Consider the following 21,512-nt stretch of genomic DNA (forward strand, 5'->3'; position numbering starts at 1 on the left):
AGTTTGCTAACTTAGTACATAGCAGGCTTTGATGATTTCCAATAACGTAGTCTTTAGATCAATGTTAAACAAATTGTTCAGCACAAATAACAAAAAAATAAATAATCTATGCCAACAACTCTTTCACAAACTGATTGTTATAACAGATTGACAGTTATTCTAGAAGCGGTTAAAACTTCTGAAGTGTGCAACAAAAAGCAGTGGGTGTAATATTTGAAGTAAATACTTGCCTATAGTTGTTTCCTGGGTTGTGCTTGCCTGTGTAGTGATTTCCTGTGTAGTTGTTTTCTGTGAAGTAATTTCCTGTGTAGTTGTTGTAAAGTGTTCATCGAATATTTTGCCATCTGGGTATAGAATATGCTCATGACCGTGGTCATGTGAATGATGATTGGCACCCTTCAACAGTTCATCAAACATTCTGTTCATCTCATCTTCGTGTTCATCTATTGGAGTTGTTTGGGTAATTTCTGCATCATAAATGTTTGAGAACACACTATTTCAAGTGTATTGTTTCTGTACTTTGCCACAATTTACAACATAATTATAGTCAATTCATTTTAATGACATTGTTAATGATAAAAATATGTTTAATCAGTGTTTATCTATTAGGTCAAGAAAGCTGTTCCGATATATAGAGTTTATGTGGTTTTCAAAACAAAGTCTTAGGGACTTAGTATTCAACACTGTAAAATGTTGCATTGACATGCACCTATTACGTTAATAACAAGAGCTGTCGAAGGACAGCAACGATCAACGACTACTCAACAGCCTTGTCAACTAAATGAATATAAACGTAACCGTAACCGAAGTACGGGTGAGGCCAATAGGTCCACCTATTCTTCGAACAGTCGAACTGAATATGCCACAGTCTTACCTGTTGTAGCAGAGGCAGTGGAATTCACAGAGAAAGATACGTTTACAAAGGTTTTGGGGTTTCTTTCATCCACTGAAATGAAAACATGTTTTGATCAAACCAATGGCGATAATTCATTAGAATATTTTTTTTTACATATTTACTTCAAATGTAGGAAGTCCCCAACAGACGAATTTATTTTTTAATGTATAAAGTATTGTGTGTTAAACTGTCAGTTCTTTTCAGTGGTAAAGCACATTTATACATTTATACTGTGTTTAGCTATATATGAATTTAGTGTACACAAATTTGTTATTTTTGTTAAATTAAACAAAGTGCAGTAACTGCTATTATCTGGGTCTTACATACATTTAAAGACAGAAATGAAAGATTTGCAACAGACCCCAAAGGTAGAAGTTGAGAAGAACATTTGGACATACATATTATATTTTCCCCATATTTTAAATCGCTCTTTGTATTTAATATTAATATTTACATTCGTCCTATTCTTTCAATTGAACATTATGACATTCATTTTGAATAAGGCGCAAAAGTTACGCCAACAATATTTAGTGATAATGGACCGCGGCTTTTGGTTTGCCGATCCTATCGCATGAACTCCGAAAAAAAAATCATTTCTTAGAATCCACCCCAGCCCTTACCCCGACCCATCCATCCAAAAAAAAAAAGAAACAACGTACAACAGAGTATGTGATAATGTGTAAAATAGACATATAAACAAAAGTAACAAACAGACACCTAAAATATAGCAAATACATAAAGGGACACAATGGGGGGCCGTCATAGAACTGTCAATTGCATAAAACACATTATGGGTGCTGAACCGGAGTAAAACCCTCATAGGACAGATAAATAAAAATTATTCCTGCCAGGCGAATCCCTTACACACGCACTGGTATTAAAGTCAAAAGTTACAGTCTTACATGGTGGAATGAAGAAATAATGAATGACCAACGCTGTTCCAAAAGCAAGAGCAGCCATGATGACGAAGCCGATAACAATGAATGCACGTGTCCTTCGTGTACGGCGTTTCTCATCTTCTTTATTTCTTTGAAAATAGTCCTGCGACACATACTGATATCTGCAAGTGAAAAAGGCGAATGGAGTTTGTCATCCGAATATATGGTTAGTTTAGATTTTAATTCGTAGAATCAAAATATCCATAAATTGTTTCTCTTTAAATTAAAGATACGATAAATCATTAAGTTCATAAAAAGGTTGATGAATAGTCATTGACAGAATGTTACGCAAATGCAATTTATTAGTTCCAGAGATACAGATTACTACTATCGTATCTTTGTAGATTCTTCCCCACAGGACCGATGTATGACACAAGTACTAGTAAGGACTCGATCATGTTTCTTATAAGCTTAACATTTTCATCTTTCATCACAACTTGACGATCACACACATTACGACTGAGACAAAATCAGGGTGAACGAGAGTGGGCACGATATCCAATTTTTGAAGTCCAAGAAAACAAATGAAGGATGTTTAATTTACTTCATTTACCATCCCACCATCACATTTAAAGTGATTTAAGGCTGCTTTTAATGGTCATAGACATATTGATTACCTTTCTATCCCAGGCAGAAAGGGCTACGGACACTACATCTCTTACCATAGTATTGCTCTGTAGCATAGGACCGATATATGACAAAAGGACTAGGAAGGACTCGATTATGTTTCTTATAAGCTTATTTGACAGAATAAAACACTTCTTGACAGAAAATCGCTATAAATCGTAACAATACTGTATATTTAACCTATTTGATCAAACAAACAGTTCTAGAAATGTTTTTGGCAAAATATATGCATTGCCATATAATGAATAATCACTGAGAGAATGACGATTGTTTTAACCCTAACCTCATGTCAAGGCTTACATTTATATAAAACATCATTTCAGCATAACATATTCACTAAATCTCAATGCCTTTCAAAAATTTGTTTCAAAAATGGACAAGGAGTAATGGTGTTTAATGCAAATATCTACATCAGAGGGACTACAGACACTACTCATTTTTTTACTAATCATTATAGAGTATCTGCTGTTTATATTTTTACGTTTTGATTCTCAAATCATGTAGTTTAATATTGTGTTTAGTATGTTTTTGACAAGACTTTAACAATAAAGTGTAATTAATGTAGATTGAGCCTAAGAGAAATATCATCATTTATAGATGCCAGATTGTGGAATATCTTTTCTATGATCTCTCTATTTTAGAATATATCAATTTGAGTATGAAAAAACATGTGCATGTTTAAAGTGTATAATACATGGGCATGTTACACTAAAATCGAATACGACTATGTATTTCATACCTAAATGGAAATTACTAACACTGTGCTTAAAGCTTATATTACAGTATGTGTTTTCCCAACATTTACAATGATTTATTGGAACTGAACTTTTATTCAATTGCATTTCAAGTCTCATAAAAATTGGTTGACCAGAACGACACAGTATTCAAGATAGCTGCGTTATGACATAATTTGCCAATGTGAAACATTTTCTTTTTAAACAGTCGCTGTTAGTTGGGGATATTATTGTTAAATAGATTTATTACTTTAAACATAACCAGCATTTGAAATCATGTAGTTGTATTATAGGAAACACATTTGGACTTTGAATATATAGTAAATATCTATAGATACTTGCATCTCTGTATAAATAGAAAATTATAGAAAAGGCAAGGTCATAACTGTGTTTTAGAGCTACATAGTAACCAGATCCATTCAACATTTTAGATATTATATGTATAAATAATTTGACATAGAACAGGAAAGAACCAATATCATCATGAATGTTTACTAATCATGTTTTGAAATTGTAAAATTATGCATGATATAATTCTGAATTTGGATTGTTTTTGGTCAACATATTTATATATGAGCCGCACCATGAGAAAACCAACATAGTGCATTTGCGACCAGCATGGATCCAGATCAGCCTGCGCATCTGGTAAGGATCCATGCTGTTCGCTTTTAGAGCCTATTGCAATTAGAGAAACCGTTAGCGAACAGTATGGATCCTGACCAAACTGGTCTGGATCCATGCTGGTCGCAAATGCACTATATTGGTTTTCTCATGGTGCGGCTCATATCAGTTTCTTCACTCTCGTACCAGTACAGACTATATTACATTAATGTCCAGTGGTATATGTAATGGTTTCCAGGGCTTAAGTTAAAAAAACAATTATATTGTAGTATATGAAATTTGCACAAAATACTGTAGTGTCCATAGCCCCATTCAAAGTGCATGCAATTTACTCTTACTCAAGGCCATAAACACTCATGGTTTGTATTCTTAAATAATCAGAGATGCATATTAGTTGTGACTTTTACTTTTGTACAGAGATATAACTTCATTTCGATACAATGTTGATGAGATCCTAATTTTGATTTTTTGCTTTTGGAAATTTTAGAATACAACAATTTCAAATGAGTAAAGTTATCATCGGTTTTAATATTCAATTACAGTATCACAATTTCACTTAAGAAACTGAAAACAATTTCTATACAGCAGTTAATTTGGATGAGAAAATCCGTTTTAAAAGGGGTCATATTCAGAGGCTACGGACATTACAGGGCTATGGACAGCAAATGTTAGCCCATAACTATTTAATGAGTATCATTTTAAAGCAAAATTTCTGATATTTAATAGCTTCTGTTGATATGAAACAGAAAAAAATCTGTGTTTATGCTACATTGTTGCCGATACTGTAGTTCCTTATTTAGCAAAAATGGCCCATAACTTTTAAACTACAGTCATTTTTGTGAAAACGTTCTGATACGTCATACCCACAGTAGATAGTAAACGTGTGATTATGTTATGCTAGATGTGTTGTAAATAAGGACTACAAAAATTTTGCTTCCAACACGGCAGGTATTCAACATATAGAGTTCATATGCCGACTTTGAAACACTCAACAATAACATGTGTACATAATCACTACAGTAATTAAAGTATGATTTGCAAAATTTTAGTTGAAAATTAAATGACATATGTAACATAACCCTGAAAAAAAGATAAAAACCTAACGCGGGTATATACTCATATTTTCCACTACATCTTCAGTATTAAGTAGCCAAACTTGATTTCGAGTTTTGAGCTATTTAGTATCATACACACTAAATCAGATACTTTAAATGTTTACTTTTTATTGTTATAAGTATATTTTCTCCATTACAAAATACTGAATTTTATTTTGCATCAACATAACGCTTAGAAAGTGGCCATTTTAACCTTTCTCTATTGATTTTCTTAATCATGTATACATCTACGGAAAGTTCTTCATTAGAACTTTAATACACCATCATCAGTGTAACAGTATTTTAAAGCATATTTCAGTAAATGAGGCATAACATGACACTCACTGAAAATCCCTACCTGATCTTGTCTCAGCCGATTAGTTAAATAACGAACTTAAGTAAAATGTTTGACCAAACAATGTATGTAAACTCACGCGTTTCCGGTTGGATCAGCTTCGTGGTCTTTCTCCCAATGATCCTCAACTACACTGTTTACATGATTGACAACTTCTTGGCTCTTGTCGTTTGCCAGTCTCAATTTTGTGTTTAATAAAATCTGAAATTGGAACGGATTTTACGGTGGTATGTTTAGGACATGCATTTATTTTTTCAAGACTGAATTATCTTATCTCGAGCGCACGACATCTTATCTCGAGCGCACGGCATCTTATTTCGAGCGCTCGGCATTTTATCTAGTGCGCATGACATCTTATCTCGAGCGCACGACATCCTATCTATATATATTAGGGCTTCTTGTGTGTATTTAGGTCATCAGTAAAACGGACGGACAAGTAGATAATAAGTAGATAAGATGTCGTGGGCACGAGATAAGATGTTAAGTCTATGCATGTCCTTAACATACCACCGTAGTATTTAGCATAAACACAAAATTATCAATTCACCTTGATTGACATTTGCCTTAGGAATTTGTACGATGAAATATGAATAAAAACACATACTGAATTCTATTTTCAAGTCTAGAAGGTCTGAAGAATGTGTCTACACTAAATGCACTCTGTTAATATGATTTCACTTTTAAGATATTTTGCTTGCAATCACTTGCATGTTTATATGAACCCATGTTAGATGATATGTCAGAATGCAAAATTATTATTTCGTTTCCGAAACTCTTGATCAGTTACATAAACGTTCATTTTACCAACTGATATTTATCACTTCATGATAACATTTATGCTAATGTTAAGACTTATATATTCCTTTACCAAATAACAATATGAAATGAGCCGTGCCATGGGAAAACCAACATAGTGGGTGTGCGACCAGCATGGATCCAGACCAGACTGCGCATCCGCGCAGTCTGGTCAGGATCCATGCTGTTCGCTAACAGTTTCTCCGCGGATGCGCAGGCTGGTCTGGATCCATGCTGGTCGCACACCCACTATGTTGGTTTTCCCATGGCACGGCTCAAATACATTTTTACAAGATGAGATGTGACGAGCAAATTAACAGATAAAAGGTGACTGTTACATTCATAAATCAGTTAAAAATTCAATTGTCTACAAACTTTATTGTGACAACTACATGACAAATTGACTGATTGGTGACGTTCAACGTGTAGCAACGTTCAATATCAATTATACGAAATTAATTGTACGCAATATTACCACTGACAAAAAATCATTTTGTGGAAGATCTATTATTCTAAGGTCTAGACGTGACTAGGTTTGGAATATTGTTGACACTTAATAGAGCATATTTCTGTTATAACAGCAAAAACAGAGACACAGCTTATGAAGTAGTTGTGAACAGCTGCTTTAATGCCAGTTTTGTGCCATGCAAACTTCTTCTACTAAATATATGTATTGATGTAAAGATTCTAAGCAACATAACGATAAAACCATAGCTGCGAAATAAAAAAAATACAAAACTTTAACATTATTTCCACAAGATTTCTTGAGACTACCTTATCAAAATCCCTTGATATTATCTGAATAGCGTCTTCATCGTATTGTAGATATATTCTGGGTTTGGTGTCGAAAAACTGATACTAGAGGCCATCCGAAGAATGCAATCATTCTATTGACTAAATGTAAGTGTGCGTAAAGCAATAAGAGTTTCGTCATTCTCAGGACTTCATGAAATACCGTAGTGCACGTATGAAACATAGGTATCTACAGTTTGAAAATGCAACCCACAAAGTAGTAGCATATACATAACATCGGTTCTCCTGATTTTGACTGATTGTTCATGTACATTCACTAAACTCATATTTGTTCGTTGGTCTGTTCTTGTGAACGATAAAAAGCGAAATGAGAAGCATAAAGTCATCCAAGGCAAGCGTACCTCCGCACCGGCAGCCTTGACACACTGTAGTTGATCAACCTGCAGCAGCCATCCATCCAACCTGGCCAAAAACTAAAGCAACCACATCTCCACATAGGAAATCTCAATATATTCAACTTAACCAAAACATAGGCAACTATACCTCCACATAGAAATACTAGATGCACTCAGACTGACTACATAAAAAATACCGAAAAAGATATAGAGCTATACATAAACAACAATGTACAAAGAAAGATCAGATTGGAAATAAAAACAACGACTATAGCAATCCCACTGTCCGGGAAATGAAGGTTATTTTTTATTTCAGTTTAGTCTGAAGTTAAAAAAAAAAACATCCTTCATTCTATAATATATCAACTCTTATGACATCTCTCTTGGTTGAAGCCAGCCTAGCGGATAACTGATTTAAATGTTGAATTCTATACGTATTTCATAAGATGTAAGTAATCAAGTTTTTTTTATTCTAATTTCATCAATTCCCTATAACTTGTTTAACCTTCTTGAAACAAAAATAAAACTATTTACCAGATTGACGAATTTTTAAGTAAGTATAAGGAGAGTATTTTAAAATTATCTGGCCCCGTGTTCACAAAACATTTTCAGTCTCAGCTGAGTTTGATAATGAAACGGTATTTGTCATTTATATCTAAACAGCATGTTTAAAAGTAAATTTTACATTAATAACTATTTTCAAGTGACTATTCAGTATTGATAGTTAGTCTTATTTGGAATTTAACCTTGAAGTTTTAGTAAAATTGATATTAAAATTTCAAACTCAAACTCAGCTGAGACCGAAAAGTGTTTGTGAACACGGAGCCAGGGTACAGATGATTTCTTTGGAAAATCCCGGCTACTACGTCTGCAAGTTACAGTTTCCGCAACATGTATTGGCAACTACAACAGAAGGTCAAAGCTCTTAGCGTTATGGCAACATAAACAAGTCTGTCTGTGCTGCAAAAAGTTATAGTTGTTGATTCCTTTGTCGTAAAAGCGTACATATTTTAATGCAATAAACACATCAACTTTATAAATTTATTGCTCACAGATCATAATATCATTCATTAGTTATTCATAATTAATATATTTAAAAATAAAGCACAAACAATACCTAGAAGATGCCGTCATCTTAACAAAACATACGAAATCACATGTTTTATAGCTTTACCTCAACAGAATTTATTTACGACTGCATGTTCCAAATACAGCTTCCAAGCAGTTATCATCTTAAACTAATAAGGTCAATGAATGAGCTATAACCTGTAGACCAATACTAATTTGACAAAGTATCAATTTCTTTTTTCAAAACAGTTACGCTTCGTAAATTTTTATCAGCCCATTTTATACAAACGACTTTCATTGTTTACTGATATTTCCGACTTTTTCACCTTGCATTAAACTGAAGAAACTGAAGGTTTTATGCTGATGCTGTGACATTTAGTACAGTAGTAACAATCAATGATTTTCAAACGTGTGCCTGTCATTTTCTCCTTAGAGCTAATGTGTATCTTTTACACTTATCGATTCTGGAAGTGTCACGTCAAATGGGATTCAGAATAGCCCCAGTCCGTGCCTATAGTTACCCCCCCCTCCCTCCACTCCCCCGACAGTCCGTCCACAGAGTCACAAAAAATGGCTATAAAAATCGGTGTAATCGGGATACTCTTCAATCCTTCACCACAATTAAGATTTAGATCTACAGGCCATCGAAAAGTATTTATGAATACATTCTTTTTTCTTGTGCATGGTTTCGTGTTACCCATGACATGTCAAGTCATTAACCGAATAAAGCCACCTATGATCACTGATGACGTCATAGCTTTATTATGTCAACTTTAGCGCTGTTTATTTATCGTCGGGTACCGATGCTGGATAGCAATTACTTGAAAGCATTTGATGGGAAACTAGCTTAATAATTAACATTTAAATACAGAAAACATTTTTTGCGAGATATTTAGATTTATATCTTATTATCCTTGTTCTTATCAGGTTAAAGAACATTTCTGCTCACAAGATAAATATATCAACTAGATGATGTACACCAAATTACAGGATTTTGTGTGTTCCTCATATACTGGAGTTCACAATGCATGTTCGGCCGAGGATAACTAAAGATCTCGACGGTTTTGGGATTTGGCTGAGTTGGACGTAATGTTAAACAAAGTGAAAGTAATAATTGCTCCAAAAGTGGGACTACGTTCAGAGCAATTTTATGGTCAAAGTGGGTTTCCCGGGAAGCAACATTTGAAAATAGTAGATTTAAATCTTCTTTCAAGATCATGATATAAAACTGATATGAAAATGCAACCCACAAAGTAGTAGCATATACATAACATCGGTTCTCCTGATTTTGACTGATTGTTCATGTACATTCACTAAACTCATATTTGTTCGTTGGTCTGTTCTTGTGAACGATAAAAAGCGAAATGAGAAGCATAAAGTCATCCAAGGCAAGCGTACCTCCGCACCGGCAGCCTTGGCACACTGTAGTTGATCAACCTGCAGCAGCCATCCATCCAACCTGGCCAAAAACTAAAGCAACCACATCTCCACATAGGAAATCTCAATATATTCAACTTAACCAAAACATAGGCAACTATACCTCCACATAGAAATACTAGATGCACTCAGACTGACTACATAAAAAATACCGAAAAAGATATAGAGCTATACATAAACAACAATGTACAAAGAAAGATCAGATTGGAAATAAAAACAACGACTATAGCAATCCCACTGTCCGGGAAATGAAGGTTATTTTTTATTTCAGTTTAGTCTGAAGTTAAAAAAAAAAACATCCTTCATTCTATAATATATCAACTCTTATGACATCTCTCTTGGTTGAAGCCAGCCTAGCGGATAACTGATTTAAATGTTGAATTCTATACGTATTTCATAAGATGTAAGTAATCAAGTTTTTTTATTCTAATTTCATCAATTCCCTATAACTTGTTTAACCTTCTTGAAACAAAAATAAAACTATTTACCAGATTGACGAATTTTTTAAGTAAGTATAAGGAGAGTATTTTAAAATTATCTGGCCCCGTGTTCACAAAACATTTTCAGTCTCAGCTGAGTTTGATAATGAAACGGTATTTGTCATTTATATCTAAACAGCATGTTTAAAAGTAAATTTTACATTAATAACTATTTTCAAGTGACTATTCAGTATTGATAGTTAGTCTTATTTGGAATTTAACCTTGAAGTTTTAGTAAAATTGATATTAAAATTTCAAACTCAAACTCAGCTGAGACCGAAAAGTGTTTGTGAACACGGAGCCAGGGTACAGATGATTTCTTTGGAAAATCCCGGCTACTACGTCTGCAAGTTACAGTTTCCGCAACATGTATTGGCAACTACAACAGAAGGTCAAAGCTCTTAGCGTTATGGCAACATAAACAAGTCTGTCTGTGCTGCAAAAAGTTATAGTTGTTGATTCCTTTGTCGTAAAAGCGTACATATTTTAATGCAATAAACACATCAACTTTATAAATTTATTGCTCACAGATCATAATATCATTCATTAGTTATTCATAATTAATATATTTAAAAATAAAGCACAAACAATACCTAGAAGATGCCGTCATCTTAACAAAACATACGAAATCACATGTTTTATAGCTTTACCTCAACAGAATTTATTTACGACTGCATGTTCCAAATACAGCTTCCAAGCAGTTATCATCTTAAACTAATAAGGTCAATGAATGAGCTATAACCTGTAGACCAATACTAATTTGACAAAGTATCAATTTCTTTTTTCAAAACAGTTACGCTTCGTAAATTTTTATCAGCCCATTTTATACAAACGACTTTCATTGTTTACTGATATTTCCGACTTTTTCACCTTGCATTAAACTGAAGAAACTGAAGGTTTTATGCTGATGCTGTGACATTTAGTACAGTAGTAACAATCAATGATTTTCAAACGTGTGCCTGTCATTTTCTCCTTAGAGCTAATGTGTATCTTTTACACTTATCGATTCTGGAAGTGTCACGTCAAATGGGATTCAGAATAGCCCCAGTCCGTGCCTATAGTTACCCCCCCCCCTCCCTCCACTCCCCCGACAGTCCGTCCACAGAGTCACAAAAAATGGCTATAAAAATCGGTGTAATCGGGATACTCTTCAATCCTTCACCACAATTAAGATTTAGATCTACAGGCCATCGAAAAGTATTTATGAATACATTCTTTTTTCTTGTGCATGGTTTCGTGTTACCCATGACATGTCAAGTCATTAACCGAATAAAGCCACCTATGATCACTGATGACGTCATAGCTTTATTATGTCAACTTTAGCGCTGTTTATTTATCGTCGGGTACCGATGCTGGATAGCAATTACTTGAAAGCATTTGATGGGAAACTAGCTTAATAATTAACATTTAAATACAGAAAACATTTTTTGCGAGATATTTAGATTTATATCTTATTATCCTTGTTCTTATCAGGTTAAAGAACATTTCTGCTCACAAGATAAATATATCAACTAGATGATGTACACCAAATTACAGGATTTTGTGTGTTCCTCATATACTGGAGTTCACAATGCATGTTCGGCCGAGGATAACTAAAGATCTCGACGGTTTTGGGATTTGGCTGAGTTGGACGTAATGTTAAACAAAAGTGAAAGTAATAATTGCTCCAAAAGTGGGACTACGTTCAGAGCAATTTTATGGTCAAAGTGGGTTTCCCGGAAGCAACATTTGAAAATAGTAGATTTAAATCTTCTTTCAAGATCATGATATAAAACTGATATGAAAATGCAACCCACAAAGTAGTAGCATATACATAACATCGGTTCTCCTGATTTTGACTGATTGTTCATGTACATTCACTAAACTCATATTTGTTCGTTGGTCTGTTCTTGTGAACGATAAAAAGCGAAATGAGAAGCATAAAGTCATCCAAGGCAAGCGTACCTCCGCACCGGCAGCCTTGGCACACTGTAGTTGATCAACCTGCAGCAGCCATCCATCCAACCTGGCCAAAAACTAAAGCAACCACATCTCCACATAGGAAATCTCAATATATTCAACTTAACCAAAACATAGGCAACTATACCTCCACATAGAAATACTAGATGCACTCAGACTGACTACATAAAAAATACCGAAAAAGATATAGAGCTATACATAAACAACAATGTACAAAGAAAGATCAGATTGGAAATAAAAACAACGACTATAGCAATCCCACTGTCCGGGAAATGAAGGTTATTTTTTATTTCAGTTTAGTCTGAAGTTAAAAAAAAAAACATCCTTCATTCTATAATATATCAACTCTTATGACATCTCTCTTGGTTGAAGCCAGCCTAGCGGATAACTGATTTAAATGTTGAATTCTATACGTATTTCATAAGATGTAAGTAATCAAGTTTTTTTTATTCTAATTTCATCAATTCCCTATAACTTGTTTAACCTTCTTGAAACAAAAATAAAACTATTTACCAGATTGACGAATTTTTTAAGTAAGTATAAGGAGAGTATTTTAAAATTATCTGGCCCCGTGTTCACAAAACATTTTCAGTCTCAGCTGAGTTTGATAATGAAACGGTATTTGTCATTTATATCTAAACAGCATGTTTAAAAGTAAATTTTACATTAATAACTATTTTCAAGTGACTATTCAGTATTGATAGTTAGTCTTATTTGGAATTTAACCTTGAAGTTTTAGTAAAATTGATATTAAAATTTCAAACTCAAACTCAGCTGAGACCGAAAAGTGTTTGTGAACACGGAGCCAGGGTACAGATGATTTCTTTGGAAAATCCCGGCTACTACGTCTGCAAGTTACAGTTTCCGCAACATGTATTGGCAACTACAACAGAAGGTCAAAGCTCTTAGCGTTATGGCAACATAAACAAGTCTGTCTGTGCTGCAAAAAGTTATAGTTGTTGATTCCTTTGTCGTAAAAGCGTACATATTTTAATGCAATAAACACATCAACTTTATAAATTTATTGCTCACAGATCATAATATCATTCATTAGTTATTCATAATTAATATATTTAAAAATAAAGCACAAACAATACCTAGAAGATGCCGTCATCTTAACAAAACATACGAAATCACATGTTTTATAGCTTTACCTCAACAGAATTTATTTACGACTGCATGTTCCAAATACAGCTTCCAAGCAGTTATCATCTTAAACTAATAAGGTCAATGAATGAGCTATAACCTGTAGACCAATACTAATTTGACAAAGTATCAATTTCTTTTTTCAAAACAGTTACGCTTCGTAAATTTTTATCAGCCCATTTTATACAAACGACTTTCATTGTTTACTGATATTTCCGACTTTTTCACCTTGCATTAAACTGAAGAAACTGAAGGTTTTATGCTGATGCTGTGACATTTAGTACAGTAGTAACAATCAATGATTTTCAAACGTGTGCCTGTCATTTTCTCCTTAGAGCTAATGTGTATCTTTTACACTTATCGATTCTGGAAGTGTCACGTCAAATGGGATTCAGAATAGCCCCAGTCCGTGCCTATAGTTACCCCCCCCCCCCCTCCCTCCACTCCCCCGACAGTCCGTCCACAGAGTCACAAAAAATGGCTATAAAAATCGGTGTAATCGGGATACTCTTCAATCCTTCACCACAATTAAGATTTAGATCTACAGGCCATCGAAAAGTATTTATGAATACATTCTTTTTTCTTGTGCATGGTTTCGTGTTACCCATGACATGTCAAGTCATTAACCGAATAAAGCCACCTATGATCACTGATGACGTCATAGCTTTATTATGTCAACTTTAGCGCTGTTTATTTATCGTCGGGTACCGATGCTGGATAGCAATTACTTGAAAGCATTTGATGGGAAACTAGCTTAATAATTAACATTTAAATACAGAAAACATTTTTTGCGAGATATTTAGATTTATATCTTATTATCCTTGTTCTTATCAGGTTAAAGAACATTTCTGCTCACAAGATAAATATATCAACTAGATGATGTACACCAAATTACAGGATTTTGTGTGTTCCTCATATACTGGAGTTCACAATGCATGTTCGGCCGAGGATAACTAAAGATCTCGACGGTTTTGGGATTTGGCTGAGTTGGACGTAATGTTAAACAAAAGTGAAAGTAATAATTGCTCCAAAAGTGGGACTACGTTCAGAGCAATTTTATGGTCAAAGTGGGTTTCCCGGGAAGCAACATTTGAAAATAGTAGATTTAAATCTTCTTTCAAGATCATGATATAAAACGGCAAAATTGTCACAGAGCTTAAAAAATGTTATTGTCGACTGGTAAAAAAAAAGATTCGTAACATTATTAACTGTTATGTTAAATGGTAAATATATTTTATAAACATTACTGTGTAACATATTATAATTTACTGATACATGCTATTGTAAAGGATACATTCTTTGTAGAATATAAAATGCTAAATTAACGTTTAAATTTACGAGAATTACTCGGGTATTGCAAGTATTCATTGCATATTTTTCAGTTTATTACAAAGCAAAGATGTATAACTGTTTATTTATGATGTATTATGTAAAGAAGGGCGTAGGGCATGATATATGCTGTATACTATGGCATGAGAAAGAATAATTAATTATTATCATGATGTAACAATGTTTCTTTCCAGCAATTAAATACATATATGATAGATAGCACACGATGAAATTGTTCTTTACTGATTGATGAGCAGTAACGTTATAGATTACCTTTGAAAAGTCCTTAGTTTTCATGAACTCGTCATATTTCTGATACAATGGACCGTCAAAAAACATAGTCCACGGAGGGTTCTCTGGGATTTCATCCATTTTTCGTGCAACCTTTTCCTTCATTTTTCAACTCAGTTTTCTGACATGCAAAAATATACTTATTTCTTAAACTTAATGTATCCGTACAACAAATTAGTTAATGTTTTTGCCTGACATCGTTTTGTTTGTTTTGTTAACTATGTATATTACGTTTGCACATTTGCCTTCAGTTTACCACTTCAAAGAAACTAGACAAATTATCCATCATCTATACACACACAACAATGATAGCCATATCACTTTGAAATATTCATCATTATTAAGTTTCCATGATTGATCTTCAAAATAAATTCTTCTTTATTGATTTATGTCATGTTTCCATTACAATAAACTGAATGTTTCTGATACACATAACACTTTTTGGAAAAGAAAATAAAGTATTATTAAGATAAACATGCAGCTTCTAACTTTGTCTTATTCAATACCTACTTATACACTAACAATGTACTAAATATTTTAAACAATGGAAAGCCGTTTCGGTACTATAACTTTACTACATTTAATTACGGTCATCGACAATTCAATTGGATCGAGCTAAATTATATACGAACTCTTGTCAACTGGTGTCATGTAAATGATGAGATCTTGACGGGATTTCGTCACGCCAGTTGGTGTTCTTTTTGCATCAGTACCAGTAAAGTATGCCATATCTCACAATGATTGAATTAAACGTAGCCGAAAGCGCGCTGAATTTTAATGCTTTAAAAACAAAAGCACCTTGTAATCCGTAACTACGTATTGATTTAACATACAGAGTGGGTAAATATGATAAACAACAAAGAAGAAAAACAATATTGCCATTGTATGATAAATCGCTTCCACACCACAAAATGATTTTATACGGTATTTTAATTGAAACGGCTGTGGAATATTACATATTTTAACATCTTAGCGATGTACGTTTTTCTTTGGTACATACGCGTGATAGGTTTTACATAATTATTTATATTATAGAATACATAATGACATAATAACTTATAGAAAGCATTAGTTAAGTAATAGTTATTGCAGTGTTATTGTGACGACATATTTACTTACGGTTCTACTGTGTTTAGAAATGTCTTAGAGATGTTGTATACGAATACAATGGATCGCGTGTCCAAATGAAAACATTTTAAGCAGACTAGACATGTTGCAGACAAGAGCGTTTGGACTTCTGATTATACTTTTGTTATATATAATGTGCCATGGCAAAAAAATGAAAGAACGTATATTTGAATGTTACGGGAAATATGTTTTATACACTGCTGTTACCTTTTAACAATACATCGAAATTGTTGTACGTAAGATTTCGTCAAGCTTAATAGTTATAGAAAAATGATATTGTACCGGCCTTTCGATTTGAAACTTGTGTTTCATATCCTAAGAAAAGGAAGGGTATGTGCGTTTATCTGGGAAAGAGAATAGCGTTGCATTTTGACAACGGATGAAGAAAATTTTGATGTAAAGGCAGTTTTAGAGGGGAAATACATGATTTGAAAGATATTCTCTGAGGGAAAGTGACCAGTATACGGACCCTGTTAGAGAAGGAAAAACGTTCTGGCTTTCACTGTAACCTCTCGCTTATCCCCAGTTATGAAAAAATGAGCTGTAAATGAAGTCATGAATTATTTTGTGAACTTTGCATCATAACTTAACGGGGAAACAACGAGAAATAAGTGAGTGATAAAAGCGGGAGAGAAACGTCCTAGTAGACAAGTGTGACAAAGGCGTTTTTTTTTGAGAAACTACAAATAGCAATTCATATCTCGTTTTAAAAGTAATAAACATCTAAAGCTACCTTTGGTGGGATGTGATTTACAATCTTCGTAAATTTCAGAGTCAACGCAATTTTTCCTTTGTATTTAATAGTATAAAATCTTTAAAATTAACTCCTAAAACGCTATGCATAGGATCTCATGACAGCCGAAAGACAGCCACGTCCACACGACCTTTCCTCCAGCTATCAGTGCCTTGCTTGTACGGTTTTGTAAATATTTAAGCTAAAATTTCTATATTAACCTGGGAACAAAAGCAATAGAATAGAATAACTACCTTATTTTATCAATGGACCGTATATAACAAGGAATGACAGAAGCCATAAGCCGGACGCAAAATCATCAGCCATTACTTAAAGAAAACAATAGTTAAAGTTATTAATGACTGATAATATCATCATTTCGTTGGCAGATGAGTTAACGTCCGACCATATACGTCTGTCATACCCATTACAACTAATTCATCAGTATAAATGAAAACTACAACACAGTAGTGGGAAAAGGCCGCGACTTTATTTAAAGATTTCACATGGCAATTGGCAAGGTGAGATGAGGTTTAAAATGCACATACTATACAAACAGCTAAACATGTATATTGAAAATAACCTAATTTCATTTGCCCCAGCGAAACCTGCAAAGGTACAAACAAAATACATTAAATAGATATGATAAAATTTGAATCCAGCGAAAGAACAATTATCCCCAGCGATGGCTGCAAAGGGGGGAAATTACTAAATATACACATAAGTTATTAGAGAGTACAAAAGTACCTTTCTTATAACATAAAACAGTAATTAACAAATTAACATTCTGATAATAGAAAAACAAGCATACGGCATCGAAATGTAAATCTTGTTCAAATATGTACAAATGTTATACGAGATGCCGTCATATCAATTAAGATGCATGTCACAATCGAATCTGTATATTAAATAATACAGTTAAAGCCGCTACGTTTTGTTACGTAGAACAAATTCGATCGTATATTTCTCAAACAAAGTACGAGCCGCCCACAAAATAAAAAACTCCCCGCTTTTAACTAGGACAGGAGGAAACGTGTTTCCGTAGCCAATGTATAACACATTGAAAAGCTCGGACTATTCCTCGAAGCACTTAAAAACGGAAGAAATTCAAGCATGCTAAAATATATCAATATTCTATGACTACATGTATCATTTTTCTGTAACTATTTCGTATGATTGCCATGCCTAACTGCAAAATGTGGGAGCAGAAGAACACCAAAATACATGTAAATGCATTTTATATACATTTTATATAACAGTGTTTATGAATTAATTTGAAATAACGCTCTCATCATAATCAAATGCATAGTGCAGGGGACAGAGACATACAGTTATTATTCGTACACTTTACTCCTGTCACTGGCCATTTATGTAACTAAGGTCCCGAAGATATGTCTGCACTGTGAAACGAAGGCATGTGCAGTCAAATAAGAACTTCACGTATCATGGGGGCGAGCAAAACATGCGATCCGGACGTCTATAGCAGACCCTCCATTGAAAACTGATATCAAGTCGAGCCGCCACACTACAGAATCATACAACTTGGCAATACCTTCAACCTATGAGTCATCTAATGACATAAATTGAGGTCAACCTTCGACGTCAGGTAAAGACACAGAATAGTGACTTAGATAGCACAAACGACTATGATGAAATGCCATATTTAAACAGTATTCTACACAATTGACATTCTTAACTTTGTTAAAAGAAGATTCTTACCAAGTTAAAAGTTAATGCACCGACTGACTTGGTACTCAATCCTCGACCAAATTAACTAAATACCGTCGCGGCCTCCTAACTGGAACAGGGGTCCATGAAAAATAAACAGGTTTATTATGCACAAAATGCAACATAAAACCCAATATTCACAGATACAAACAGACACAAAGTCATGAAGAAGTAAGTTTCAAAAATCAAAGTTTTTTGAATACAGTCAAAGCTTAAAAGGGTATTACAGTTAATGAAGTGATCCAGATACTTTAATTATTAATTTCAGTATCTAAAAAGATCAGTACTGGTCTTGTAAGGAAGCTACTGAGCCTTGACTTTAAAAAAGGAGTACTCTGACTTGTTAAAATGAAAATAACGATATTGGAAATCCAGTTTTTCAAGAAGATGAACTTGAATGTCTAGTCATCAGATCTGACCTCAAATAGATCGTGTAATTCACTCAGGTGAAGGTTCGTTAAAAGGGTTACGACCCGACTATTTTGAATTCGTATGTTTGGTGTGCATCCATATTTGCAGTTGAACGCTACACTTTCCATTTTGATGTGTCTGACTCAATAATAAACGATTCTTAACCACTCGGCCTGAGAAGTTTTGTATTTTTTGTCTTCTGTTCTGTTTCACCAGGCCCGTAATAGTGTGCCTCTTATTGCGTAGCCTTCTGTAAACGTACTTCATACATGCTTGTATGATTTATGAGAACGTTCTTTTTCATTGTAGATGTATCAAGCTCGATTTGATTGTTAAAATAGAAAATTTGAAGTGGAAACTCTCGCTCAACACAACAAAAATGAAAATGTTACATGCTCGGTTTGACTGAGCCTGTTCATGGACGGTAGTGGAAATGCACGCTACCGTCCACACCTTCTAGCCCCGGGTTGTGCAAAACTCAACATTACAAATGCTACAAGTACAAAAACAATTTAGAGACATCCACAAACGTGTTCATACGATGTTCATGGTAATTGTGACATTAACGTTGGGTCTTAAGTATAAAAAGGTAGATTATTATCTTTTTATTTTCGAACGTTTTATGTTATTTAAAGGTCTTTGATTTGTTTCAGGGAGTACTGTAAATGTTTTAAACGTTCTTTATACCGACCGTAAATTGAAACTGAATGCAATATGTCAACAGTCTACGCGGTTGTGTCGCAAATCCTTATGAACATATTTGACATAGGCAGAAACATCATTGCAAACGTTAAAATTGTTTATCAATAAGAAGAGAAATTTAATATGTAAATATCATGAATACAATATCTTCATCATTGCAACGAAACTAATCTAAACAGTATGCATACATTGTATTATACAGGTAACGAAACGAAAAGTACATTGCTGTTTAAAAGCGCTTTCCTTTAAAAGTAAAGTTATACGAGAACTTTATTTCAAAAACAATATGCCATCGAAAACAAGCGATATCTATGTCAGTTGCAATTAAATACATGTGCAATCAGCTGACAGATTGTTTTTATATTACGTGTAAAAATGTATATTCAATGATACATACACATTTTTTTTAATTAATCACTACGCGTAAAATGATTATTCATAAACTGGATGCTCAATATATCGGCACTTGTAAAATGTCTCATTCTTAAAGCTTTGAAGTTTTACTTGATAAAGTTGTTGGCATTCTGAGAAATATACTGCATTTGGTGTATCTGAAACAATAGTTCAATGTATTGGATATCAAAGGCAGAGAAGCCCATGGAAGTCAAGATGAGTTATATAATCAATATGTCTTTTGACAGTGATGTTAAGTTATAAATTAAACCTTTTTCGTTGAATTGTGTTGATTACGTTGACTTGATTAGAGGCCGATCTCGAGATGAATGGAAGTAATACGGCATCTTTTTGACTGGGTCTCAAACACGTGTACAACCATGACAGAAATGTAACACAACTATCTGTACAGAAAGCACGTTAGAAACGCTTAGGTCTAACACAGACAGTAAACATCAACTGATAACAATTGTGCATAAAAATAAAATTGACGAAGATGTGCAATTATTTTAGCAATATTTCAAGAACGGCAAAATACTGACTATCTAATTAAGGCTTGATCACCCATAATAGTTGGGTAGCCACTTGTTTCCTTAAAATGTCAAAAAGAGCTAAGGACCTGCATCCCTGGGTATACAAATTATTTGTATAGCAAACGTAGTCTTACATAGGTGCTATCGGCAGTTCTGCATTAACTGCAAGGCGGCCGTAAAGATTCAGATAAATGGCATATATAGGTCAAAATTGTCTTTTATTTCAGTATGGTCTATAACGACATACAAAACCTCCTATTCCATCCATAAGCCATTCGACTGGACATCATTTCATAACAGAATTATATTGTGTATTTATAAACTAAATATAGCAACTTTCAAGTTACTTGTTCAAGAAAACGCACAGGTTATAGGTTTTTGCAATTTGACTCCTTAGACGTCTTCATGTCAACTGCACTATTATTTGATTACAGTAGGTGCATTCGTGATCCCGCATAAACAACAAGAACATCAAGTAACATCACGTAAATTATGGTAATTAAGAAATATATTTAACTTCTCAAAAACTGGCTTATATGAATGATATCAGCGCGGCTTATAATTGTCAAAGGCTGAAACTTACTAGCTGCGTTCAACAATGCACCATTGTCGGCTCTTGTCAGTCGGTGGAAGGTGGTGTAAAATTCAGTTTCACGTACATTTTCATGTATACTCTTAGGAATCTGGTGCAGTATATTTTCTCTTCAAGAACAGCTTGTCAAAACATAACCGGCCTCATGATCTTAACTTGTGTATGTTATCATATTGTTTTGATGTCCTATTGTTAGGGCGTCACTGTTAAATAGTAACCGAGCAAGTTCGCTATTTAAGATTTTCGCACATGTCAAAACGTTGTTTACGGCTAAATCCTTTACCAGATACGACGTTAGATATCATTAAATATGTGACTACGATTTTACATGTCGTATTGCTACCGCTAAGCACAATGACGTATAAAACGGCATATA

The 21,512-nt window shown here is 33.9% G+C and overlaps 1 protein-coding gene across 1 annotated transcript in view; it reads right to left on the bottom strand.

Moving 5' to 3' along the window:
* Positions 1-15,515, bottom strand: part of LOC123554039 (mucin-5AC-like) — a 31,207-nt gene extending 15,692 nt beyond the window's left edge. Inside the window, exons 1-5 of the mRNA XM_053548554.1 lie at positions 14,899-15,515; positions 5,344-5,465; positions 1,798-1,955; positions 875-946; positions 231-467 (exon numbers count right to left, since the gene is read on the bottom strand). Coding sequence (XP_053404529.1) covers positions 231-467; positions 875-946; positions 1,798-1,955; positions 5,344-5,465; positions 14,899-15,021 — 712 coding nt within the window. The 5' untranslated portion in view covers positions 15,022-15,515. The remainder of the gene's footprint in view (positions 1-230; positions 468-874; positions 947-1,797; positions 1,956-5,343; positions 5,466-14,898) is intronic.
* Between the last annotated feature and the right edge of the window lie 5,997 nt (positions 15,516-21,512).

The sequence above is a fragment of the Mercenaria mercenaria genome, chromosome 7, assembly GCF_021730395.1.
Source record: "Mercenaria mercenaria strain notata chromosome 7, MADL_Memer_1, whole genome shotgun sequence".
In the NCBI taxonomy this organism is placed as follows: domain Eukaryota; kingdom Metazoa; phylum Mollusca; class Bivalvia; order Venerida; family Veneridae; genus Mercenaria; species Mercenaria mercenaria.